Source organism: Limanda limanda, chromosome 22, assembly GCF_963576545.1.
Source record: "Limanda limanda chromosome 22, fLimLim1.1, whole genome shotgun sequence".
NCBI classification, from domain to species: domain Eukaryota; kingdom Metazoa; phylum Chordata; class Actinopteri; order Pleuronectiformes; family Pleuronectidae; genus Limanda; species Limanda limanda.
In genome coordinates this window covers 10,909,447-10,937,223 of record NC_083657.1, presented here as the reverse complement: position 1 = coordinate 10,937,223, position 27,777 = coordinate 10,909,447, and the positions used below count along the sequence as shown (strand labels likewise).

Below are 27,777 nucleotides of genomic sequence, written 5' to 3'. Positions count from 1 at the left end.
AAACAGCACTGAAGATGAAGGTGAAGGTGAAGAATGTGCTTGGGCGCTTATTTGCCTTGTTCTCATGGATGAAACTGATCCTGGGGTTGTTTAGCTCTCTATGTCCCACATTTCTCTGTTCAACTATTTTACCAGCAATCAGCCTGCAGCATATTTACTGAAACAATAGACACCCTCATCTACAACATCACAATGTCCTTCTCTGCTGCTGCTTCTCTCTTCTTTTTTTTCACGAGCTGCTTGATTGTTTTCTTCTGATTTCTGCTGAGCTGTTATATCCTCGGAAAATCTGATGAGGGCCCCATCAGATACGGAATCTCAGATTAACTCTGTCACTAGATAATAGGAAATCCTGGATTTGTGCAGAATGCCGCTAATCTCATTGCGTGGAACTCGATGCCGAAAAGTTATCCATCGCTAAATATTTTAGGCAAATTTATGAACCTTCACCGAGCTGCATACTTGGTTATGGCCGTAAGCAAGGATTTGTATGAAATTAGATACTTCCCCGAAGAAATAGGGAAAAAAATTATACCCTTGGGTTATCAGACAGGCTGACTGATCGCTGGCAACAGAGTGCAGAGTGTTGTGTCCGCTGTGCAGGCTTTTTTGGACTGGCGGTCGGTGGCACGATGCCCTCAGACAGCAAGCAGTGGATGGGACATGCCTGACGGAACCCGATGACTGCAGCTGAAACAGATCTGCGCTGACAGACAGACAGGTTACTGTACCCTTAGCAAGCCTGGCATTCCCGGGACACTGCGGCCCGGCGATGGCAAGAGCTTTCGTTTCCTCTGGAGTCTCAAGCACGAGCAGACACACGTAAAAACACATGGCACACAAACACACACACGCACACACATACAGGTTGTGTGCCAAATTCCACAAGGCAGTAAAGGCAATCGGGGACAGATGAGAAAGGCAACCGAGTGGTAGACTGCATGCCGGGGGAGTGGGAGCTATAACAAGGTGCCACAACAACACTAGCAGGAGTTTGTGTGCTTTATCGGACATTTCTAATGCTCACTAATTATCCCTTTGTGGTACATGTTCTTGGATCTGTGCAAAAGCTGAAAATAATAGGATGTCAATTTGTACTCTTATTTTTTATAGGGCAGCTTTTGATTTTTGTCCTGTTTCCAGTTTTTATGCTTAGCTAAGACCGCCATCTATCACCTGACGGCCACTGAATTCATATTTAATAGGCAGACACTGGGGCGGCTGTGGTTGCAGGGTGTCTTGATCCCCGGCTCCTCCAGTCTGCATTCTGAAGTGTCCTCAAGCAAGACACTGCACAGCGCTGGGAATAGAAGCATATTTTAAAATGTCTCTATACACAGTCAATTTGTATCAGTTTTCTCATCTAAGTCTTGGAAAAAACAGCATAAAGTATATTTTCCCCTAATGGCAAACTTCTCTATATGTTTCATTCTATTTCTGCAATCCCCTTGTGTCAGATCTGGAGATGTTTGTGTTTGGGAGCAGAAATCGGTTGCAGTAGCTGCCTCTTTAATGCAAAAACAAGGTAGCTGGTGTCCCGTGAAGGGCATTTTCTCTCGCTGGTATCTGGCAAATTCCTGCCCTCTCTTTGAACGCATGTGACAAGCAGCGCTTTGACTCCCAGGCCAAATATCACTGATCAAACGGCTGTGTTTGGTGTCAGCTACAGGGAGACAACAAGCTTACTCATAAGGGGGGCACTGACCTGCTCTAGGTATGTTTAGCCAGGGAAACCAACACATGTACAGTACATACTATGGCCCTGTTTTGGACCTGTAACGTCATACCTGAATGCTTGTGTGTTCAACCTGAGTGAGGAAGGTGGTGGCCGGGTCTGAAAAAGGCCTGGATGTGTGAAGCAGTGTCACTGGGTGTCCAACATCCAGCCCATCATTACATTCAAACAGAATATCTCAGCTGAAAGACAGTCATTAGCTGCTGCCTCAACCCTTTATTTGTCTCCCCGCACAGAAAAGTCCCTGGAAGATGAGTTGAGCAAACAACTGACAGATGCTATTTAAGCTCGTCTCGTCCCTAAAAATACATTTGTGCCCGGGGCAGTGATTTTGCAACTCTGCTGACGGGAGCCCCCAAGCGAGTGGTCCCGCTGAACACGTCCATCAATGAGAGCAACAGCGTTTGTAACCTGAGGACGTGACTTTAGCTACGCACCGCCGGTCACAGTGAATGTAAACTATTCATGTCTCGCAGAATTATCTCCTGCTTGCCCGGGCTTTGTCAGGTGTCTGTGGCGCTCTCAGGGTGCCGGGGGTGGTCAGAGTTCAACAAGAGGCTCCCGGAGTGTTTCCTCTTTCAAAGACACTGAACTTTTCACGATGAGTGGCATAAGCAGGTAGGCTTTGAATGTCAAGCGATTAAGGAATGACGATTTAACCCCGAGGTGGAAAGGAAATGAATTCAACCCTCATCTCAGTGTTCAGGTGAAGGTCCCCCCCCCCCTCCCTCCTGTGGAAATAAACATTAACATTCCTGTGTTCGGTGTGCTAATAGAGATTAAGCTGAATTCAAGCCTGCGTGTCAGGCAGCAATTCAGGTGGCTCATACCATACATACCTGTCCCATATTCTGTCTCCACACCTCAGACCTTTGAATTTGGATGAGGACAGTTGACATTTTCTAGGAACATTGTTATTATGGTGTTGTTGGACAGCTTCAAAAGCAACTAACAAAGTACAATGCACCACAACTGTGGGCTGAGCTTCAAAGAACTTCATGTCTCATAGTTTCATAACTGCACGAGTTGAACACAGCTTGACTTGAATGGCACTTAAATTCAAGAGCTATATATAATTTCCTTGGAAATCAATGAAAATATTTAAAAAAATTGCATTTGAACCCTGATCTGGATCCCCATCAAATTTTAACAGGTTCTTCCCTAACCCATATCGCAAATAAGTTTTGTGGTCATGCTTCAAGTAGTTTTGGCATAATCTTGATCATACAAACATACAAACCAACCAAGAATCGAATGGGCAGGGGTGAAAACATAACCTCCTTGGCAGAGGTGATTATAACACAAAACCCCCTTCTTCCCTGTGACTGGACAATTTTCCTTAAATATAATATGAACAAACACGTTTTAAGTGACGGTTAATTTACTCTACTCACAAAATGAAAACCAGGACAGGCCAGCACGTGACCCTAATTTGGACCTGCGTGTATTAAACGTTCAAAAATACACTGGAGACCTTTATTAACCTGCACGGGGGGATAACGAAAAAGAAAAGAAAGATCTGCTTCAAAACCCAAGGAAACTGCTATTTCTACTGCCGCTGCCAAGAAATGACATAGATCTCATCAAAGTAAATCAGAAACAACAGTTGATTTCTATCTCGTGCCAGCGGAAGGCCAAGAGTGAACATTTCGTTCCATCCAGTTGATCTCAGTTCATACAAAAGCCGGAGCTTGATTCAGATAAAAAAGCTCTTCTTGGCCTTAAATGGCACATGGTTGGCAGCGCGGGCACCCGGGCTTGAAAGGCTAATACGTTTCATACTTGTGACCTGACTCAAAGCTGTGAAAAGTGGTCACAATCCTCATCTGGCGCACAGATCACAATTATGTGTGTGTGTGTGTGTGTACATATGGCGGACGTTCTTCTGGCTGAATATATGCACATGACATTGTCCACGTGATGCAGCAACTGTTGCGTGCCTGAGAAGTTGCCCCTGATCAGAGAAGAAACTGAGATGAGATATTATAGGCTGTATATAAATTATTGCCAAAATGTCTTGATTGCCACCTTGAGTAAAGGTCATTAACCCCATCAGCTCCTCAATGTTAGTGGATTGGACATGGCCCTAACAAAAAAAGTCAAAGTACAAGTCCCGATATTTGGGATTAATTTCTGGATAGTGGGAGCAAGTGGAGATGTGTTATTTATGTTTATATACAGTCCATTCTGCAATTTATTTCAAACCCTTGTTACACGCTTTTGTCAAAACCACAATCTTTATAAACGTGGCTTGTTTACACATGTCCTGATCAAACGTATCCATGCATGGTCTCCTCAAAACATAGCTGAATCAGAGCAGGGACTTTAAGTAGAAGCAAAAAATCAGCAACAGCAACCGCACACAGAAGTCTGGATCAATCATCCTGAGTGGGAGCAGATTCAAAGCAGACATGTTCTGCTGCAGAAACCTACAAATAAACCCTTCTTTACTTCAACTTTGCTGGGGTTTGTTTTAAAGTCCTGCATGCTGCTCTCACATCAGCCAGTGCAGCATTACGCGAGGATGAGTCTCCACCGAGCATCATTCAAAAGCCCTGCGTGTCCCTGCAGCCTATCAGCGCGTAATGGCACCGGGAGCGTGTTTCTTTAAGAATGCAAGGTGGGTGAGCCCCTTCTCCTGACGCGCGCCTGGTATGCAAACATAAATTTAGCAGCAACGTGTTTGCCGGGGGAACAAAATATCTGGAAGCGGACGGTGAAGTGTCATGTCGTCCGCGGCACCCCTTGGCTGACTTGTACCTGTTTCCCTCTCTCTCTCTCTATCTCTCTCTCTCTCTTTCTCTCTCTCTCTCTCCCCCTGTTCGCTCTGGGAGAACTGGAGCCGGAGGAGCTCCAGTGACTGGGGCAGCACTGGGACGCACGGACGCGCAGAGCCACAGCTCCACACTTCGTGATATCTCCACACTCAGGCTGTCAGAGATGAGAGGGGGCTGCTGCTGGGGGGCGACCGGGCTGCTCCTGCTCCTCTGCGTAAAGGTAAGCTCCTGCAAACCACGCAAAGGTTTCCGGTTATTAAACATTTTAGGGAGGAAAGCGCGTCACTTCAGTGTGGGACAGATGCGTTTGGGAACTTTTGGGACACCTGTTGCTTTCAGTTTGATCTGTGCTGTGTTTCTAAAAAGAAAATTCAACATGATAACTCAACACAGACTGAGAAGCTTTCCTTATACATGCATTTGTCATCATATCCATATATAGTTTATTGAAGGACCCATAACTGGCACTGGTATTGGCTACATGCATTAATACCTGACAAGCCACCAAGTAAAGATTTACTTGACTTTGTTTGACCTTCCTTATCCTCCGGGGATGCTGCAATCTGCAAGGTGAAGTTTTGTTGAAGAAAACAATGGAAATACTTAAATACTTGTAAAATGTGGCATAAATATGTGTATTTAAATTGTGTCATGCAGCTGCCGAGTAGAGGATCTAGGATTTTTCTAAATCTGGGGCCTTAAAGAGACCACAATTTACATAAAGGGGACAATTATATGTCCAAAATTTACACACAATTCCTGATTGAGTAAAGTCATTCCTTGTTTACTGTTAACTCTAAAGCTTTGAGCAAAGCCACACATCATTGAATGTATTTTTAAAATGTGTCCTTGATCAGGAGCATTGTGCACTTCAAGAAACCTAGAAAAGTCTGAACAGTGTCATATTTAATTTTCTTAAGTGACAAACTAAACAATCTACGGACAGGATGGGCCAATCAGATTTCAACCTGGGCCAGTGCCCAACCCTGGCCATGGCCCTGGATCTGCCCACTGCAGCAGCTCTTTAAAGTCCAGAGACCTCTTTTTTTCTTTGCACTCACAACGTGCAGTGGAATAGACAGTTCACTGGAAGTCCTCCGAAAGGTCACAGCTTATCAGTCCCGCATTGAACGAACTTCCAAAATCGGTGTGCTCAGCTCGTGTCAATCAGTTCTGCGATAGATTTCCACGTTATCTCCTGTCGTACGCACGCATCCGTTCATGCAGTTGTGTAAAAAGCTGACACGTGCTTGCGTGAAGTGGACGGCAAGAGACACAAAGCAGTTGTTTGGCCTGCAGACGGACGTCCGGGCTCAAACAGAGAGAGAGAGAGAGAGAAAGAGAGGGGAGGGGGTGCCACTGTCAGTGTGGGTGACCACAACAGGTGCTAATAGCACTTCAAGGTGATTTGGGCTTCAGACACCCTGGCTGCCATGTCGTCGAGCCGAGCACGTCCACACCCGTAATCAGTGACCGCCAGTGACAGGGACGCGCTCGAGGCTTTGCAACTCTTTCCAGGCCACTGTCCAGCGCCGGCCTGATTGTGTTACAGTTTAGAGTGTTGTGGTACAAAATCCGCAAATGGGACATTAATCTTTGTGCGAGCACCCGTGTAAGAGGACTCAGGATCTGAAATGGGCTGCTTGATGAAGTTAACATAGACCAGCCCTTTTTCAAATGTGGACAAAATGAACCCGGTTACATAATATTGAGGGCTAAATTGGATAAAGATGACATATGAGATGTGAGTCACTTGTTTCAGATGTTTTCTCCATGTTTCTTTTAGGGCAGATGTCTGTGGTACTCAGAAGGGTGTGTGTTAATTCTGTTATACTCACATTAAGTTGTCTGCAGTGAAAGTGCATCATAAATGATTGTATTACGCACTGGAGCTGACTTCTGTATTATAAGTGGTGGTGGTTGATTCTGTGAGACAGTTACGGCTGAGTTGGTTAGTGAAGCCAAGGTGAATCAGCATGAATCAGCACTGGACATTTATCTGTTCACACAAAACCAGAGTGACCCAGTGCTTCGCTTCAGAGACCAGGGATCAACAAGTGCTGCCTCCCGGGGTCTGTGCCGTGCCACGGCCTTTTCTTTTCATCCTTGATGGCAGGTCAAAGTCTTTGCATGACTATCTGACTAAAGAATGAGGCTCTATATTTGTGTGCATGGCCATTGGAAGTTGTGTGTTGTTATGTGTGTGTGTGTGGCCAAATAGCCTGTGGCTCCAACCCTAAATGGGATAGAACTTCCTTTGTGGGTGACATAATGACATACCTCGTGTGATTCTTGGATGGTTCTTGTTGCTGTCACTACGTTCCATTGATTTGTGCAGCAAAGTGGAACCTTTTAGCTGGATAAGAATTTAAAGGTGGGTGTGCGTACCCTTAGAAGACACCCACGTATCTCTGTAAGCACCAAGGTTAGTGGCCCCTATATTGATCTGGCACCTGCTAGTGTTTTAGTTCTGTTCTTTGTGGTCCTCTATGTGCCTCTCATTGCTTTAACCCTTTTTTTGGGGTAAAAGTTTCATAATTCTTAAGGGTTAAATCATAATGTTGTATCTGGCATTATAGATGGGGATGAACTAATCTGTTCTTCATCTCTGCTTGTGTTTTTCAGCTCCAGGTGTAAAAACGTCATTGTTAATATGTCAGTCCTTGTTTCTTGAGCAATTCTTGTTTCAAGAAACTTGAAATAACATGTATTTTTCAAAGAAAGTCAAACACCTGGGCTACTAAAAACGGCAGGGGAATGTAAGCTACCTAAGCTAATGTTGGCTTATTTTACTGAATGTTGCAATAAAAACGTATTCAATTGGTATTCAATTGCTTGCAATCTGCAATCCCACCACTAGATGTCACTGAATCCTACACACTAGTCCTTAAGGGGCCAGAGCAGGAAGAGCAATCAGTGAATTCACTATGCATTTCAGATTGCCACTGCAAATTAACAGCAAAACTGAAAACTGGATGTATTTAATGAGGTTACTTAATAAAGTCAGTTTTGGCACATTTACCTGAGGGGGCACTAGAGGCTACACACTTAAATCTGAAATAAAAACAAACGGCTCTGTGTATCCCTCCCCCCCCCCCCCCCCCAACAAGGTGAATAAATTACCACAAGTCTCTTTATATCACTGCTGGCAATAAAAGACAAGCAGGCAAAACGAGTTTGACAAAGCTATATCTGTTGAAATTGATTAAGCTCCTCGGGAGTTACTGGAAAACAACATGTTTTATGGCTTCTAAACGTGTGATGGATATAAGTCAGCTGCCAGACCTCACTACAGCGTTTGGCCGCCACGCTCGCTTCCCTACATGCCTTTCTCCAGATTGCCCAGCTGGAAATTTAAAAGAAAATTAGGCAAAAAAAAAACCCTAACAGATTTTGATGTTTATTCAAGGAAATGGTCCCTCTCCGATCCCTAATGCATGAGTGTTTTGAAGTCCTCAGGATGGGGGAGCTTCGGGGTCTAATGGCAGGATTAAGTGGGGTCACGACATGCAAATGGTCCCAAGTGAGCGTCCGTCAACAACAACATCTCCTGTTCCTCGGCCTCGACCGCTTGATCACACGGACCACAAACCTTCCAATTAGCATTCATGAGGGCCTTTGTTGTGGACGCAAGTGGAATGGGAAGTGAATTAATTTTGAGAGGGATTGGTCCCATTTGAGTAAAAGGGGGAAAAGGGCTTCAGAAGAACATCTGGCCAGTGATGGATGGATGGAGCAAGTTTTTGGAGTCCGTTAACAAGCCCGCGTGTTTTCAGTTACGCAGCAAAAGCCTTCGTACTCATCTCATTGTTGCCATCTGGGGTTAATCTGTGGAGTGAGACTGAGCGTTGGGTCGAGTAGAAGTGCGGAAGTGTGTGTGTACGTGCAATGTTAGTCCAAGGCCAAAATTCACTGGTAGTCATGTTTGAACAAATTGCCAAGGCACCCAAGGAGGGTCTCGCTTTTCATTCAGTGCCCTCAGTGTTCCTGGCGTAGAAGCAAATTTACCGGTGTGTCCGATTCAGGTGTGTCTGCACACGGCTCTTCCAACCCTGCAAATCCAGAGAGCAGGCGTTCATCCCCGTGGAGCTGGCCAAAAAGGAAGTAGCTTCAAACTATTCTCAGCGGGCCGATGAGGGAGAAGTCCTGCAGAACAGAACAAGCGATGGCAGCTTCTGTTTAATGTTGAGCCTCAAAGAAGGTTCAGTTTCTATAGTAATTTACTATAAACCAATAACTGGGCTTTGGTCTAGCACTCATCTCCAATTTGTAATTTTTTCTTTTTCTTCATTGCACACCAGGACACTGCCAGTTCCTTGAGGCCAAAGAAACCATCGCAGAAATAATAGAAAAGGCCTCTAATCATAGATTTTTGCAAATGCGGCACAACTGGAAAAAGTATAAAATTAGACCTGGCTGGAGGATGAGCGCGTATCTGGTTTTGTAATTTTTAAAAGACAGTTTTCCCTTTTGTCTTCTTCCCAGTGACGACTTGCAACACACTTGTTCCTGTTGAAGAGAAATGCAACTGGACACTTCAGGACGCCGTTTAGTCGGAGGACTAGTTTGGGGAAATATGATTATTTGGAAGTCATTTCTCATATGTGCAAAAATGACAAATTGTACATTTCGTTTTTTGCGTCGACCTAAGAGTGGTATCGATCTACTCCTCCTACTCTCGTCCAATAAGGGAATCAGTATGTTCCTGTATTCCAAATCATTCCTTCCTAACATCAGGAAATGATGAATAAACCAGGCTTTATACAAAGTGAAAAGATGTGGAACGGAGAAATCGGCTTTTGCTGTCCCCCCCCCCCCCCTCTCCCAAATCTTGTGGAACTCGATAGTGTTGCTTGCCTTTCAATCACTTGATGCTGAGTTCTCATAACATTCTGTGACTGAGTGCCCAACTCCGTCTGAGCCAGTAAATGGCATAACTCGCTGGAGTCGTGTTGCATTGTGTGTGCCAGAGTGTGTGCAAGAGGGCATGTTGTTCAGACTCCAGTATCGAAAAGCAAGTTTTTTTCCCTGCGGTTTCATGTGGCTCTCAGGAAATGAAATATGTCTTATTGTGCGACACTGCAAAACTCTGACCTTACATCATCCTGCTGTCACGCATTAAGAAAGAACCACCAGCAGATGGCAACATCACAGCAGAAGGACCTTTTGTGTCCACTCCAGCCCCAGCGGCTCCCACGGCCATCACAGATATTCAACTCTATTGTGATTTTGCAGGTGGCTGCCCTCCGTTCCCTCTCCGCTTCCTCTGGAGCCCATTGTGAATGTATTTGTTCCCTCATCATGAGGTTTATTTGTCATTGCCGGGGCTTGAAAGCCGAGCCTCTGGCATCCTGTTCCTCTGATGAAACATCTTGGGCTCCATCTGCAGCGACCCCTCCATCAGCGTGATTGAGCGTTGTTGTTTTATCCTGTTGTGTGTTCCCGGACGCCAGCTCAAACTTCATCTGCAGCAGCCGGGGCGTCTGTGCATCATCTGGCCCGCACATTTTCTAACACGCGGCCAATCTCAAACAGCCACATAACCTTGCAGTCGAGCGACGCTGCCTTGGCTCGAGCTCGCGCGTCTAGCTCTGTCTGTTCTCCTCTGCCCCGGCCTTGACCTCAGATTCGTCCCAGGGCGGAACTGCAGCGGGAGTGCCGGGGAGTGGTGCTAACGGGAGGGGAGAAGCACCACTGGGGCCCCTCTCGTGATGCCTAATTAGAGGGGAGGGCAGGTAGTAGGCGTGTGTGTGTGTGTGTTGTCTGTGTGTTTTAAAACACTACAGGGAAGGATTGTCAGGAGAGAGGGAGAAGCCAGATCTGATGTTCCAGAGGGAAGCAGAGAGGAAAGACAGAATGACAATGGAGGCAAAAGGTCAACACTGAAAGAAGAACAGGACAGGAACTAACATCTGAGCAAAATCTCCAAGACAGATATTACATTTAAGCATTTAGCAGTGGAATCAAATTAGATTTTTTTTTTATTATGTCACAAAGATTAGAGGAATTTGTTAATAATTGAAATAATGTGACTAACAGGTCAAAGCAAAGACATTTTTGATATGGAGCCGGTGAAAAGGGCCAATCAGGAGTGATGGAGAACAAAGCCACCGGCATAAAGCTGGAGAGTAGCACATAAATATTCACTTGCTGCGTGTCGATGCAATGATTCCAGATTCACTGACCGATTGACAGGCTGTGTTTTAAAACACTACAGGGGAGGATTGTCAGGAGAGAGGGAGAAGCCAGATCTGATGTTCCAGAGGGAAGCAGAGAGGAAAGACAGAACTACAACGGAGGCAAAAGGTCAACAATGAAAGAAGAACAGGACAGGAAATAGCATCTGAGAAAAATCTGCAAGACAGATATTACATTTAAGCATTTTAGCAGTGGAATCAAATTAGAATATGTTAATCGTAAAAATAATTTGACTTACAGGTCAAAGCAAAGACCCTTTTCATATGTAGCAGGTGAAAAGGGCCAAGCAGGAGTGATGGAGAACAAAGCCACTTGCAGAAAGTTGGAGAGTAGCACATAAATATTCACTTGCTGCGTGTGGATGCAATGATTCCAGAGTCACTGACCGATTGACAGGCATGACAAACTGAAACCGACAGCAGCTACCATTCTCACTGACCTCACTCTTTTGGGACAGGAGAAAATGAAGTTGCACATGAGTGTGAGAGAGGATGTGTGTGTGTGGGGGGGGAAAGACAGGATGGATGGCTAAATCGAGGGGAATCTGCAGCGCTGGTATCTGACAGCATCTCTCCGCTGAACGTTTGCAAGGCTAATGATGCTTCCCGGGTTCTCACTCCCCCCCCCCCCTCCCCCCACCCACATGTGCTTTGAGTCAACGTTGCGCCGCCGTGACGGAAAAGTGGAAAGCCCATTGCAAATGATGCGCTATTAGGATTACGCGGCACACGCCCACGGAAGCAGATGTAATCGTGCTGACAAAGTAGATGCGTGGAGCTTTCTTTAAATATTCTCGCCCTTTACCATGTTCACCAATTACAACAAAGGTGCAGTAGGAGTACTCATATCTATATCATTAAATCCATCAAAACTTTTTAGTTAGCAAATCAATTTAGTGCATTTGGTTATAGCACCCCCACCATGACCGTTCATTTAAAAGGATAAAGGGTAAAGATAATGGATAGATGGATTGACTATATTCACATTCTTCCTTTTTTCATTTCAGTTCTAGTTTTCATTGTTAGTGGCAGATACAGGGAACAAATTCAATGATGCACTGTGTCACCAAAATCTTTCAGGACTGAGATCATGACTATTAAAAGTAGTGTTACATTTTTAAGGAAACACCGAATTTGTTTTCTTCCTGAGGTTTAGATGAGAAGAACGACACCAATTTAGTTGGCTAAAAATGAAGATACAGCCACTGAACGAGAAATAGTAGATTTCACGTGAAAGGGTATTTTCCTGAAATACTTGTCACTACGTTTACATTTCCAACGCTACTGTATAAAAATAAGATATTCTGCTGGATTATAACATTTCTTTCATGGTTGTTTAGCAAGATTTCATACATTGCATTCATGAGCATTTTGGTCGCAGTGGTCATTATGTCGATTCGCTTCCTCCATTCGTAAAGCATTCGAAAATATCCGTCTTACCCTTCATTTTTAGGGGGGCGGGTGGTCCTGAATACACAAAACGAAGGAGTAGGGCCACATGTTAGGGATACAGAGGGGGTATTGGGACGAGGCATTAGTGTGGGTCTGGAGTCATGTGACTTCTGTGTATGTGGTGTGACCGTTGGAGCCAAAAGGTTCATATGCCTTCCTCATTCCCAGGCTGCTCACATGGATTATAAGCCAGGGTGCCCTATGAAATCCACTTGCATGTACTTCACACACGTGCACACACATACGCACACAGTGAGCGGAGGGACGGCACAGATGCTTCGGCCGTAGAAAAGGATTTGTTGGCCCCTGTAAAGAGGCCTGGGTCGCCCCTTTTGAGAAAGCCCCTGCCTGGGAAATCTGTGTGGTCCTGTTGTGTGTGTGTGAGTGTGTGTGGATAATATAATCTATCTTAATTGTGTTATTTTCAAGAGGGCGAGGTAGCAGTTGGGAGGTTATGGTAAATAAAGTCAGGTTTTCTAAGTTCATTGTCTTCTAAGAGCGAACATGACCATGAACTTTAAATGACCTTTTATTTACATTTTTCAAAAAGCCTGTACATTCTTGTTTTGTGTGTGTGTGTGTGCAGTGATCGACCTTATAAGACCTTTCTTGACCTTTTTAGAAAACAATTACCGCTACAAGGGGGGGAAAAAAGAAAAAGCAGCTGCGGCTCAATGTTGTTTTCGGCCTGCGTCTCACCGTGGTGTTGCATTTGAAGGGCCACTGTGAAATTCTGTCCCACAATCCCTCTGTGCCGTGACATCATCCACGTTGGTGTCTCGCTCTGATCTCGGCGGGGGGGCTGCACCACATGCAACAAAAAACCCGCCTCGCATGAACCCCGGCTTGTTTGAATCTGTCGTCCCCCCGGTCCGAATCCTCTCAGCACTCCCGCTCGTCTCCCCGATGACAGGTATGCAGCCTGAAAAGTATTTGGCAGCCATGACCTGGAAAAGTGCACATTTGACATTGAGCGTGTCACTCACCCTTCATTTTTTTTCCACCACCCCTCCTTCACTTCAACGGGACATAATGCTCTCTTAAATAAGGCCTGTTGTGTTGTCAGCGCCGTTCCTTCTCTCATCTCGGGCCGCGACTGGCCTCATAGCTGGAATAGTTGGGATTGTGGTCACCAGGTGGCCTGTGAAGCCACCTCGATGATACGGCAGATAGCCAAGTCGGCTCGATACGAAAGATCCCAAACTGTTTGCTCAGATCATTTAAGCTCAATGTTGAGAGACGGACGGACTGACAGACAAACAGACGGACTGACGGACAAACAGACGGACTGACGGACAGCTAGCTGAGGGGTGAGTGCAGGGCAGGTGAAACCATCTCAAGTATGTCTTGCTTCTTTTAGCTCTTCTTATCATCAAGTCCCTCAAAGTCTCTCAACACCATTTAAGAGAATAATTCACAGATCTTGATGAAAATAATCTATTAATATTTATGAGTGTGTGTGCAAATCTAAATTATAATCCACTTCTAGTGGATTTAAATGTGGTTTCATCAGGAGACTGGCGGTGGTATGCACTCTTCTCAGTGACATTCTAGTAAATCTATTGACTAATTCGTATTTTATCGATTATTTATTTAATCACTATCCAGTTCAGCTTTGTTTGCAACAGCTAAAATGGCTCTTGTTGTTGTTTATTTGTATATCAGTTGGCTATTGATTATATCTGACTTGAACGATTGAGGTTTTGCTCATGTCCATTAATCCTCGAATGACTTGAATTAGTTGAAAATAAAAAATGTTCACTCTTTAGAGCAGGGGTGTCAAACTCAAATACACAGAGGGCCGAAATCAAAAAATTGCTTCAAGTCGAGGGCCACATGGGTTCAACGTTTATTGAAAACTTATTGAAAGAACCTTAGTGCACATATTGAACCTGGAACTAACAAGGCCTATAGAGTATTGCCGATAAAACAACATTAATTATGAAATAAATGAAATACAAATAATAAATAATACATAAATAAATATAAAAGTAATAAAATCAGTTTCATTAATTGCTTTCTGGCTTTATCTGCAGTATTTCCAGAGTAATTTCCAGTGAAAACATTTTCTACAGACAAAAATAATTTACTTCAAAGAAAAATCAAATGTCCTGTAGTAGCAAGAGAAAAAACAGTTTTCCTGCAGCATCTGCGTCTCCCACAGGCGCAGCTTGGTTTTAAGAGCCCTCACTGTAATGATGACACGCCCCCCCGAAGCTGCAGGTTGAGGGCATTCGGGTGGCTCCTGATGTCACACAGAAACGTTTTACTTCGCAGTTCTGTTGTGCCTTTCCCTTTGCTTTCAGAAAAGACTTGAAATGGCGTCGATTTAAACCTTTGGCTCTGATAAAGTTAACCGCTATTGTTATGATGCTCATCACATGTTCATTTTCAAGGCTTTGCCACACAACAACTCCTGGTGTATGATGCAGTGCTAAGCTGTCAACTCACTTTTTCCTCACTTTTTTCCTCCTTCGTCTTTTCTCGGATCCACCCTTTACATCCGGGAACCTATACTCTGCCTCCTACCTGTCTTGAAAGCTCCTGTATTCAAATGCCACCTTTCGTTTAGCCATGTTTGGGAGCGGGATAGTTGAAAGTTGTCACAAGTGATATGTGATACAGACTGTGAGGCGCGCGTTCGCGGGACCGTGATTGACATGCCGACACACGGGCAGTGCATTGTGGGATCTGTCATTCACCATTGACCCGCCCACTCGTCAGCCAATGAGAGCCTGCCATTGGTCTAGAACTGTCACGTGCCCCATCCCGATGAGTTCACTGACCCTCAGGAATTCTCAGTACTTATTTTGTATTGAGAACTTGCAAAACACTGCCGGCGGGCCAGATCTAATAGTAAATAGATTTTATCATGCGGGCCACATATAATTAATCCGCGGGCCACATGTGTGCTTTAGAGCATCAGATTGGGTTATAACCACTGAAGAAATAACCATCTCCTCCAATAAACCTGCTGACATTTCAAATGACTACAGGAAACCTCTGTTCATCTGTCACACCCAATAGTTCATTCACTCTTTGCTCCAGGTGAACCACATTACCACATCACGCTGAGTGGAGGATGTCGATGATAATTAAACGGGGTGACATACTCATCAGCGTATCGCCTGCGGTGAAATGAATGACGCACGCAGGGGAAAGCTGTATGTTTAATATAACAAAGAGAGAGTGAGAGCAGCGTGTGTTTTGTCGTCTTAGTGCATCAGGAACAGAGAGAGTCGGTGAAAGATGTGTAAGATGTGCATGTGTGTGTCAGCGTGAGACATGTGCGTTAGCGGACGCTGACTGGCAGGAGGGCGCACCAGGAATGCGGCTGACAGGTACAAACCGCTCCATCATCGCATGAGAGAGTAATCGTTACGGGCAAATCATTACATGATCAGAGGGAATCCAGTCCGAGCCAAACGCTGCGTGCGCCGCCCTCCAGAGTTTTGTGGACAGGAGGAAGTGAATAACAAGCAGGGAGTGATGGAGTGAAGGGCAGATCACAAAACTGAGAGGAGACTGTGGGATACAAACAGGATGTCGATTTTCAGATAACGTTATAGTGAGAGGAGTTTTTTATTCCCGATCCAGTCTATGATTGGATTTATATTCTTTGGTTCTTCTTTTATCCGTACATGACAAATGTTCACTTGGACTCGAGGAGGAAGTGATTAGAATTAAGTGGTCAAAGGACAAGGTCTCTGTGACCTCAAAAAGCGAATGTTTGCCTCGGGAATCCAACATCTCTGCAACACCTTGATAAAATTGCTTTAAAGATTCACGTGTTCAGTTGGACTCAAGATTAACTGGAGTTTAGTGGTGAAGGGTCAAAGGTCACAGTAGGGGGGTAGTCTTTTGTGTCGAAAGACTGATAAATGCAATCTTCTGTGAGTGTCATTCTAGTAAGAAATGTGATTTATTACTCTTAAAATCATTTAGCAAATACACATTTCCTAAATTTCAAGTGAACTGAAACTACATGACTTTTATGTTTAACTCCCTATGTGATTAACTTAAACTGCTCAAAGCTCCAGAGAGAAGACGAGTGGCTCAATGTGTCCAAAAGAAGTGACCTAAAACTTTCATAATACAAACTGGAAAAAGGAGCAAGTGATTTTTTTTTTTCCTCTTCCCCCATAGCACACGCCATGTTAATCACGAGTCCACTTTGCGACAGTTGGTCGATCAATCAGTTCAACATTTTGCATGAGCACATTATAGTAGTTCCACCTAAACGTAATTGGCAAAGGACCTTTTTCTTTTTTACGCAACAGGTTTGGAATTTACTGCATTTGCCCAAAGCTAAGAGAATGCCAGTCTCTCACCTCAGAGTGAATGATGCTCACTCGCCCGGTGTTAATATTACAAAATGTGGCTGTAATTGCAGTGGCTTAATCTATGCTGACAACAAATATTTTTGCCAGGGAATATTTTTCCTTGAGAACCAGACTGAGCTTGCCGGCGTCTAATTTACGCAGCAGATGTGGAATTGGGGCAATGCTGTAACACGACATTTAGGTTTACGGATCGGTGCGAGGGCGGCTGTACTGTTGCTATAAAGTAATGTGGAGATTTAACTTGCACCCGTTAAAGTGTGAGGAGACTCTAAAGTGTGTACTTTATATGTCTGAAGTGACTTTCCGCATGAGTCCCTGACGTGCAGGTGTGTCGGGCCGACGCGCTCTGCCTCGGGGGGGCAGTGGTGAGGATGCAGGTTCATGTTCAACAGCGTGTGCCAAAACTGTCTCTCGCTTGCCTCAAACTTTTGCTTAACTTTTATCTGTGCAACCACGTGTGTCTGTAATGCAACCTTAGGTGATTCTTGCACCAACACGCCGTCGTCTTTTCTTTTCTTTTTTTTAAATGCCGGAGTGGAAGTAAATATGCGAGTGTGGGCTTACACGTCTACCTTTTCATTTCATGATCTATCTCTTTATCTACTTGACACTTCAGATTTATGTCTCCCTTTGTTTAGAGCTTATTAAGAAAGCCCAGCGTGCAGCGCGAAGACATTTTTACATCACAAAATGTTGGTCTTAGTGCTCTCGTAGACGTTTAAGGCTTAGCTCCACCAGTCTGGCTTTGTATTGCCCACTGACTGACACACTTAGCTTCTGCTGAGCCACTCTCCTTCGTCCGGGGGGTTCTTCAACAGCCTCTCCCTTTTCCTGGCTCTAACCGACTTCAGCTCCCAGGCTTCCTGCTCCTCCTGGGTCAAACCCAGAGAGAGTGTTAGTGAAAGAGGGCGAGTTTCAGTGCACTGGGTTGTCTCTTCCTCTGCAGAGTGAAGGTGGGCAGCAGGGCCCTTTGAGGGCAAGATGATTTCCTCTTCCCCACAGAGAGAAAAACACTGAGAGACAGTTTGCCCAGAGGTGAGGACATTCCCATGTCCCGGTATTTTCATGCTTCGATGGCAGCAATAGCAAGGTAATCTCTTCAAATTTGATCTACTGTGTGTGACCTAACAAAAGGCTTCTCTGCCATTTGAACACTTATAGACAGAATCCTTTCAAAGTTGGCACAAATGTTCACTTAGGGTTGTGGTCTACATGATTTAGATGTCAGGTCAAAGTTCACTGTGACCTTATTTTATTTTGAAAACAATCTGATCGAAACACATGGAGGGACTAATACTGCCCTGGTTGATGGAGGCTTACAATTACAGGCCCGTAATTCTAGTTTTATATCCAGAATTTGGGGAAATAGGTGTAAAGCATTCATGCGTGTTTTACACTTGGCCCTCAATCTATACTGTGTGTAGTTTGTGGTTTGTGCTATAATGTTTTTGCTCAAAATTTCCATTTTTTAATTGTATCCGATTGGAGCCATTCCCCCCCGCCCTATGTGCAATGAAGTAATTATTGACCAAGTCTTCCAACTGTCGAGATAAATTTGGAAAGACATCTCCGTGCTTTCATGTAACGACCCAGGGCAAAGGATGGGTTGTTATTCTTTCCGCTGCACTAATCCAGGTTGTTGCAGGGGCTCAGCCGGTCAGGTCCCAGATTTAACACTGCGAGTGAACCCGCTAATCACATCCACACATGCACAGGATAGCAGAACTCCCTTGTAGGTACAGGGCTTGACATGTCAGCGACTCTGTCAGTCAGACTCGTGCATCCAGCTGTGCAGGTCGAGGGATTTTCACTGTACATAGGAAGTCGGTGTGGACCTTGGGTGAACCTGCATGCCCCAGTTATCTGCATGACGCAAGGGAATAAGGGCAGATCCACCACTTGTGTCTCATTAATATCAGGCACACCCAGGCGTTGTGTCATAACGCCGCGGCTCTTCAGCGGAACCGCTCGCTCAATTGCTCAGTGGCGGTAATAATTATTAGTGTCTCTCTCTGTAACATACGAGATCGCTGATTGCTCAGGCAACAAATATGCAATAAAAACAGCCAGAGTAATTAAAAAAACGTGAATCACTGTCACAAACACAGTATTAAATCACATGCCGTAGTTGATGAGAAGTCAAGTGGCTGTGCATAAAAGTGTATATATAGCGGCACACACATTATTGTGCAGTCCTGAAATAATAACAGGTTTCCTGCAGTAATAATAGTTTATATAAGTTCAAAAATGTTGAATCCTGAACCAGAAAATATCACAGTTTGTGGTTCCAAACTCACTCCACACTTTATTAGTCTTCTTTTCTTTTTTTTTTCTTTCTTTCTCCTCATCGGATGGAAAACATTTTATTGCTCTGGAGTTTATTGAGCTGTTGATCCAAGAGAATGTGACCGCTGAATACGAGTTTTTAAATGAGTTTTCTCACCGTGAACGGTCTATTAACGTTTGGGGTTGTTGACAGACGTGGACGAGAGCTGAGAGATGTTATAAAGTCTGAAAGCAAAAAAATAACCTGCAAACTAAAGTCGTTTAGCAAGTGTTCAAAAGTCTGACAGCAAGGTTTATGAAGTTTGTGGTGCGGTGGTTGTTCTTCTAGATCACTTAGAACCAAGCACAGATGCTAAAGAGGCATTTTGTGTTGTATGGCCTCTGTCATTTAACACTGCATAAATTTGGAATAGACTTAAGTAGCTTTTTCAAGGCAAACAAAGGTAATATGACAGCTCTGAGACAGATTCTTTAGTTATTATTCTTTAACACATTTCGTCATTGGTCCCATTACCCAAGATTACTTTTCATTTAGGTCTTGTTTTTGGTTTTTACTCATATTTCTTGTAAATTAAATCGATTCTGACCCTCTTTCTATACGTCGTTTTATAGAGACATTTGTGATTGGTGGTTGTGTCAGAACTTACAAGCAATGAACACATTCCCCATCAATCATGAATGCAGCTGGTGATGGTGCCGTCCCTCACAGCACGACCCGATGGCTCATGCGGCCCGTCTGTCCTCCTCTGTCCTTTCCCTGACCCATAATTCCCTTCTTCCTGCCCACCTCTAATTCTTAAAGATTAACAGAGGGCTCGCTGCCTGTCCACCTGCTACAGGCATCACATTTACGGGCACCAGGGTAATCTCAGGGGTCCAGTTGGTTTTCTAATCCTTGGACGGAGAAGCGGAGAGCCCGGCCAAGGGGCAGGCTGTTCACTTTCCGAGGGGATCTGTTATGGGAACCGCCATTGTTCACCTTGGGAGGGCCACCTGTATCAATATCGCAATCAACTGTGCCAAATGCAACTTATTGGGATATTGTGTTTTTCTGGGCATCTGCTAAGATGTTAGATGATTTTTTTTTTTTTATCGTGATTATTTGCACGTGGCATGTGCACTGATATCTGGCCCTGACGTTTTTTTGTAGGAGTCGTGCCCTTGTTCCAAAGCACACAGGGGTGTTTGGTAGCACCACCAGATTACTATGAAGCTGCACTTGAAGCTTTCATTGGCTTCGCCTCTCCTCCTAAGTCGTGATATGCCCTCGGGATCGCTCGGTGTCACCTGGATATCTGTGAAAGCCGCAGAATGTGAAGCCGTCTCTGTTACACACGCCAACAACAATGGAAGGGCCGCTTGGGCCACATTTGGAAAGGTTCTGGTTGCAGAAGTAATTTTGGGGGCTATCAGATTGAAACCCAAGATGCCAGAGTCAATTCTGTCAGGAATTTCCGAGAGGGGTGTGCACTTTTTTTTCAAAGCTACTTTCTTAATGCAAGAAGAAAAAAAAGCCTTTCATGGCCAGAGAATCACAATGGACATGAAGATGACCCGCTGAGGTCTCAAATGTCTTCACCGTCTACTCCGAGGTCGTCTTTTAGAAAGCTAGGTGGCCTGACTGTCTTTTGATAAGCAGCATTGTATTATATTCCCATAGGTAGATGAGTTTTTATGCGGAGGTGTAACTCTACTCCATTAATTTTAGAGCTACTGTTATCTGTTCTGTCACTGAGCAGTGTCCAAAACTTAATGGACCCTCTGATCTCTCAGTTTTTAGGGTCCGGTAGCTACATCTCCCTCATGCATGCTCGACAATGAACTTGAGATTCTCTTCCACTCTCTGTCTGTATGTAACACAGTCTAAACGAAATGATTTATGCCATACGCTCCTGTCTTTGTGTGTGTGTGTTGGCACTGTAAGTCGAGCATGATATATCTCTCCACAACTGCAGGATGGTGGGTGGAAACCAGCAGATGCACTGCCCAGTCGTGACAAAGCTGTTCCTCCTGACAAACCTTGATTCTTGAAGCACCTTGGCTTGCGTGGATTTTTTTTTGCGCCGCCGAGAGACAGCTTCCAACCATTTCGCGGCTCTAAGGTTTCATGCCACCGGGGGTTTGCTCTTCACTCTGAAAAACTAACATTTTCTTACACAAACCAAAGCCACAGCCGGCAGGTTTTTCGGAGACGGATCGCTCTTCTCGCCGGGTGAAATGTACCTGCTTTGCGGGGTGACCTGTCAAGTTGGTGCTATTTAGAGTGGAACTGGAGTCGCTCTTTGGGGAAGGCATCGGTGTTGTAATACCGTCATGGTAGTTGAAAAGAAAGGCATCTGTAATGTTGTTACTACATTCGATAGCAATATTGAGAAGAGCTTATTCACGAGATCCTTGCTCATGCTGTCTCCCATCAAACGTAGGTAATTTGTGCCGAATGGATGAGGCTGAAACCGCGTACTGTGTAAACAAAAATGATCCTTTTTCATATCATACCAGTGACGGGACGGGTCGGGTTGGTCGGCCCAAGAGCTGGGATTGGAAAAAAATATAACTGAAATGATGTTTTGTCAGTAGACACCTCTGTGAGTCTTGTGTGCGTTCTGTTCTGTGTTCGGCACTCGAACGACAGGGAGAGGGAAGCGTCCAGTCATTCTTCAGCAGACTCGCGCTGTAGCTGTGCCCGGCGGTGCCAAACCCCTGCCCCCCCTCCCGCTGAGATGACCCTGGGCACAGGCTCCAGCTGTGCAAACACAGCCACATTGCTGAGCAGACACTCGCGTCCCGGCTCAGCCAAATCCAATTATTTGCCTCGCCTTGAGCCGCTTTTTTCGTTTCATTTCAGTAGCACATATTCAGCCGCCGCTCTCAGTCCACACGAGCTGTGCCGCCAGGCCGAGCAAGGCAGACAAATGCACCACTGTGGCTTCTTTCTCTCCTGTATTTCTCCCGTGTGAATGTTCCCCTGGTTGTCAGCATAATTTCTCAGGCTTTTGCTCATTTTTTTTTTCTTCTTCACATAACTCTGCCGTGACAGTAGGTATCCACTTTGTTTGAAGGAGAACAACCAAAGTCAACAGGGAGGGGACGCACGCCACTCAACGAACAGCGGGCAAAAAAATGTTTTTGTCAGGATGGTACAGCCCGTGTGAACATCAGCATCCAGCCAAAGGTCTTTGAGGTGTCAGAATCCTAAAGGATAAGTCCCCTTTATTTGAACTTGGGTTTTATGTTCATTGTCCTGGTCACGATTTGAAAGAATCAGGTTACATTTATTTGAAAAAAGCTTGTTGCTTTCTGCTGAGATTTCTTATCCTTTCTCTGGTAAAAATACAAACATGAGGTTTGAAACTAGAAGCAATGAAGCATAAATTAAACTTCTATGTTTCTTGGATTAAGAATAACCAGCTCATCACTTAAATACAAGAACAACACTTTCCCTTTATGTCCACATCTTCTTCATGAATCGGTATCTGCTGAGGATGTTGCTTGTGGCCTTGGACATGTAGCATAAGTCTAAGCACATTATTGTATCAGGCCATTGTGTGCGTAATTAAGACCTCTTTAAAGGCTTCATTACAAGCTAGCTGACAAAATGAAAGATCTGTTGTCATCACCTTCATGGGCTGCCTCTGCCTTGATGTGACACTGATTGGTTTGTAGATGGACGTGTTTGTGACGGCCTATTGTCATTTCGGTGAGTTGTGGTCTTTGAATTGAGAAAATTAATGAATTGGTTAATTTAATGTTCAAACAATCCTGCAAGACATTCTATTGTTTATGCTCATCTGTCCCAGCAATTAGGTCTGAAATCTGGTCTGACTAACTCTTTTGGTCTGGACTGAGGTCTGTGGCACCTTTAACACCTGTTCTTTTGGCTTTCGGACCAAACAAACCACCTAAATGGCTCACAGGCTGAACTCAGGAGCCTGGAAGATGGAACCCCCCACAACTGAAAAAAATCCCTTGTTCTCCAATTATGTCCCAGTGTGTCGCTGATGTTCATTTGATCTGTTCACCAGTGTCTGCAGATGAAAGAGGAGAACTTAGGCGGCAGCAAAGAGAAGTGCAGACGTGAAAGTGTCTGTTTGCAGCCACCAGTAATTTATGGAATAGTCATTGTGCAAGCTACTAGAAGGGATCACATTTTGCATGCAGTAATTACCCACCCTATAAAAACCCACTACAGAAACTACAGTAACCAAGGCCAAATTTCTTCGAATGAGTCAAACACACAGAGTAAGTTGTGTACACAGAGAAACAGCTCTTACTTTAAGAATGCTGGGTAATTCTTCCCACATATTTGGAAACTGTCACTCTGCGTGCACTACTGTTGGAACAAGTTAAGTGTTATCTTAACTGACAATAGTTTGTTTGGGCAGGAGTTTCTTCAGCAGTTTTGGGGCGAGATCAGCAAAGTGACACCCTGGCGACAGAATCTTTCAATTTCCGATAAAACCCGCGTGACCTTGCTTTGGTTATAAACTGACTGTGTAGTCGGCAGCAGGAGAAGCTACTTTGGGTTTTGCCATCGCTTTTTGGAGCTAAATATTTTTTCTGAGGTAAGCTTGTTGGCAGGGCCCAAAGGGAGCCCTAATGCAAAAACAAACATATGATAGGCTGCCTCTCAATGTTGTTTGGCCCATATATATGAATGACAAGCTTGCACCATGCGCACCAATACAAACCGAAAATTCCCTATAGGAATATGACATGCGTGGTTCCAGAGAATAAACGCTGCAGTATTTACATGGGCAGTCACATGTACTGAGACGCACACAGAACATAAAGCTAGACAAACAGAGGCCCCTCTAGTGGACTCATACATGGTGTCAAATAAATCTCCCATGGCATGTTTAAGAGTTTAAATGGCGCCTCAAATCTGTCTCTTTAATACGTAGGGAATGTGGAGGATCAAATGTGCCAACTCACCCCCCCCACCACCACCACTCGCATCCAACCACCCCCCTATCTCGAACGCCACTTTGGCTGCATCCCAGATGTCAGGGACGTCATTCATCAAACCGCTCCCACTCGCCGGCAATTACGCAAAAATGACGGGGATGTTTGAACAATGTTTCTTGATGTGCGATTATTGTCGCATGTCTCTCGGCAATCAACATCCATTATCGGCGTTGAGACACCCGCTCTCTCCGTGTCCGTCATGTTGAAATGCATGTTTGTTTTTTCCATGAGATATTCCTGATAACAGATTGACCTTTCCTGGGCGAATATTCTCTGTGCCCCTTTCCGTCGTTACCTGTCAGTCTTCTGGGATAATTGCATCTATTGGGATCTCAGCGTATTAACAAGACAATGGACGGACGTCATTTAGTTTTCACGTCACATTGACGGTGTCATCGTAGACTGATGGGAATACACCACCGGCTCTGATCTCTCGTGTGCGTAACAAAACAGTTCCCAGGGGGTGACTGTCATATTTAGTGGACCCGAGACAAATCACTGGGTTTCCCCTGCTCGTCTGTCAGGGCCGTGATGATGTTGTGGTTGGTTTGGCTGCAGGAGAATGTTGAGTCGAGTCGTGAGCGTCTGCCAGACGCAGACTTGGGTCCTTTTTTGAAGTAAATTATTGCAAATATTTGTTCTGGTACGGTAGGACAATCTGAAGCTGACTGTTAGCAGATATGTGGCATTTTATTGGCCAAAGTTGAGTGCATTGAAAAAATAAAAGAATAAAAAAAATAAGCGGCACTAAGTGCTGCTCCAAATACAGATAACATTAAACACATGAAACACAACATTAATATTGACGGCTGAAAATTGCTCCATGACTGATACTTTAAAATAATATTTATCTATATGATGAATGATCAAAGTGTATAGTTGCTCTTAAAAAAAACCCCTCCCTATTTTAAGCATAGGATTTAGGTCAAAAGCAAACTATATCTGGTTGGAAATCTTTGATTTTTTTTTTGTTTTCTTAATTAAAATGCAGAATATAATCTTATCAAAACAAGTTTAAAAATCCCTTTAGAGAGAATTATAAGGGGGCTGATAAAGATCTGTCCAGATGAAGAAAACTCAACGTCGCTCAGTCAAACGAAAAGGGTATAAACACTGGGAAATAAAGAATGCCAGTGCAAATCAAAGTACAATAAAATCTGCCACACCGAAGTCATTCAAATTAGCTTCATGAATGTTTCTCTATTGCTGTGTAGAGGTGACTAGACCACACTGTTTTAATAATGTGTGGGACGTTTCATGTGTAATCGTATTTAAGCATCCTTTAAATGACTAATCCCATGTTTTTGTTTTGGATACAAAATGTAGTGACACACGTAGTCTGGGACACATTAAACTACAGAAGCTGTAGAAAATGAGGGATGGAAACAGTTAATGTCATAAATAAACTTAATTGTCGGTTCACCAGCCTAAATGACGTGGCAGTGTATCACTCCGCAAGCAAATCCCTGCAAGCCATAAAATGAGAATTAGGTTTTTCATAACTTATAATCGCATTTCAAAGTTCAGTCTGCGGCATTTATTTAAATCGTTTAATAGAGAACGTGCACAGCTCCAGCTCCAGAGACTTGTAGGATGTGGCCGCGACATCGTGCACACGCTGCGAAGAGAAAGCAGATTTTATGTAAGTTGAGGTCTAAGGAACAGGCAGAAAACTCAGCTCGCTGGTGAACCTCCAAAAATTCTTCCCACTTTGTGCCCAGTGTGCAGCTGGCTCCCAGTAATGCAGAAACACAACTGGAGAATGGAGGGAGGATTATGGAGCCGAGCGCTGCATGGTTACAGATGCCACGGTGCAGCCAGGGCAGCATTTCATTATTTGCCTCACTGTTGGCCAGATGAGATCAGAGCTGGAGAATGCCGCAGATTATGGAAATTAAGACTGCTCGACGGTCAGGCAACTCCGCAAATGAGGGGCTTAATTTGGCTGCGGGAATGCAAAGCAGCGATTCGTCAGGAACCGCAGACGGCGCTCTGGAGAGGAGCACGGCTTTCGTGGCGCATGTTTATGTCGGCGAAAACCGTTTAGGAAACTCGGCAGAACAAATTTGTTGGCCCTCGCTGTGGTATGAGAACGGCGTATTCAAAGATTGCAGTTTCTCTCCCGCTCTCATACACCAGCAGAGAGGTCCTGTGCAGTACCTTGCCGAACACCGCTGAGGTTTAATTTGTTTGGCCTTCGGGCCAACAGCCTGCCAGGTTTGTACTTTATCTATTTCAAAGAAAACAGCGATTACTGGATTGGTTTTCTGGGAGGTCTGGCGGGAATGGCTCGTACGCAGTTCATGAAGGTATCCGTGTCTGGGGCACTGCCACTGTCGGCTCTGCACACTTACAATGGGGTGTTTTATTGAGTAAAGGGATAAAATTGGAGAAAGTGTCCAAAATCTCAATGTGCTACTTGACTTTTGGCCACTGAAAAACACCAGTCACCAATATTAGTATATATTCAGACCATTTTTCTGACGTATTGGCAACGAAAAATCCCTTTTTTATTTTCACTTTTCTTCCAGTGCACATTATTTAAAACCTTCCCGAATCTTTCAGCAAAGTAAAAACAAAAAAGACGGCAACAGACCACTTCAAAAATATCCTAATTAACCACAGCATTTCTGTTTATTTTGGAAGACTGACAGCATGAGATGGTAAATTTGAGCTTGTGGGTCAGTGTGACACGAGTGATCTCAAACTCTCACTCCTCCTCACATCTTGATGAGATGTTCTTGTGCAAAGCTCAGACATGAAAAAGTGCAGTTTGATGCACAATGATTCTGCTGATCCAGATCAATCCTGAGCTTTATACTTTAACGGCTCTCGTCAATTTAAGTAACTTGTGTCACGTCAACAACAAATGAGATTCTTCGAGCTAAAGGCTGAAACCTGGATCGAAAGCCGAGGGAATTTGTGGTGCGCCGCAGAACCCCCCCACCCGTATAAACTGTCATCATCAATCATCCAGTGACAGTCACCTTTATGTGTGAAATTACACTGGTGTTTTGAATCAGCCGTGCAGGAGCACACACACGTACTCAACAGTGAACCCGTTGGCCCGCTGCATGTGGAACATTTTGTTGTAATTATGCCACCCAGCTGTCAATTCCTCCACGGATTGATATGATGAAGGAGGACAGATGTTTGTATTTGTGTGTGTGTGTGTGTGGGGGGGGAGTTTATGGTAATTACCGACACAATGAATTGAAATCCGCTGCTTAGTTTGCCCTCAAACAAACTCCTCCGCCATTAATCTTTCGTGGCTGCTTTTGTCAAAGCGGGCGGCCTTGTGTTTCACACACACTCGCCATCACAGCACAGCTTCATTAGCGATAGAAGTCGGCGGTCACAGTCGCTTAGTGCCGCAGACGGGCCGCTGAATCGATCAGGCTAATGAAAAGCTGTGAGGGCCGAGGTTGTCACACAGCTGCTGCCGACCGCTCTCACTCCGTGTCCGATCGTTGGAGCGCTGCCAGTGTTGTGTTAATGTGAGAGTATGCAGCGTTCCCTCTCACTATGCAGAACAGTGTAGTGTTCGGTAACACTCCCAAGGCTGTTTACATGAATGGAAGTGTTTTACAGTTGGTTTTACACAGTTTCCTTCGGTACGAGCAACATTTTCACATTCCAGGGAGTCATTTTCATTTTATTTTAATAAATATGGCTTTAAAGAGGCTTTAAATAAAGTAAAAACAACCTCTCTCTTCCGTTTTTCTTATACATCTAAGCCAGCGCCATCAGTAGGTCGAGGTGTTATGTTTTCGGATTGTGCGTCCATGTCACTCTTGTAAACATCTCAAGATGGAGACATCAAGATGCCTTGAGGGAATTTTTTGAATTTACTATAATTTTGGTATAAACGTTCAGATCAAATGAACTGATTTAGAATTTGTGGTAAAAGGTCAAGGACGCTGTGACCTCACGAAACACATTTTTACATCGTGAAATACAATATTTCAAGAAATCCTCGAGGTCATACTTTTACGTTTGGTGCAGACGTTCACTAGAAATCA

At 44.4% G+C, this 27,777-nt stretch overlaps 1 protein-coding gene across 1 annotated transcript in view; it reads left to right on the top strand.

Annotated features, from left to right (window-relative positions):
* The first annotated feature begins 4,320 nt into the window (after positions 1 to 4,320).
* The window catches only part of LOC133028792 (ADAMTS-like protein 1), a 98,099-nt gene continuing 74,642 nt past the window's right edge, over positions 4,321 to 27,777 (top strand). The window contains exons 1-2 of the mRNA XM_061095827.1: positions 4,321 to 4,355; positions 4,666 to 4,732. Of these exons, the coding sequence (XP_060951810.1) occupies positions 4,321 to 4,355; positions 4,666 to 4,732 (102 nt within the window). The remainder of the gene's footprint in view (positions 4,356 to 4,665; positions 4,733 to 27,777) is intronic.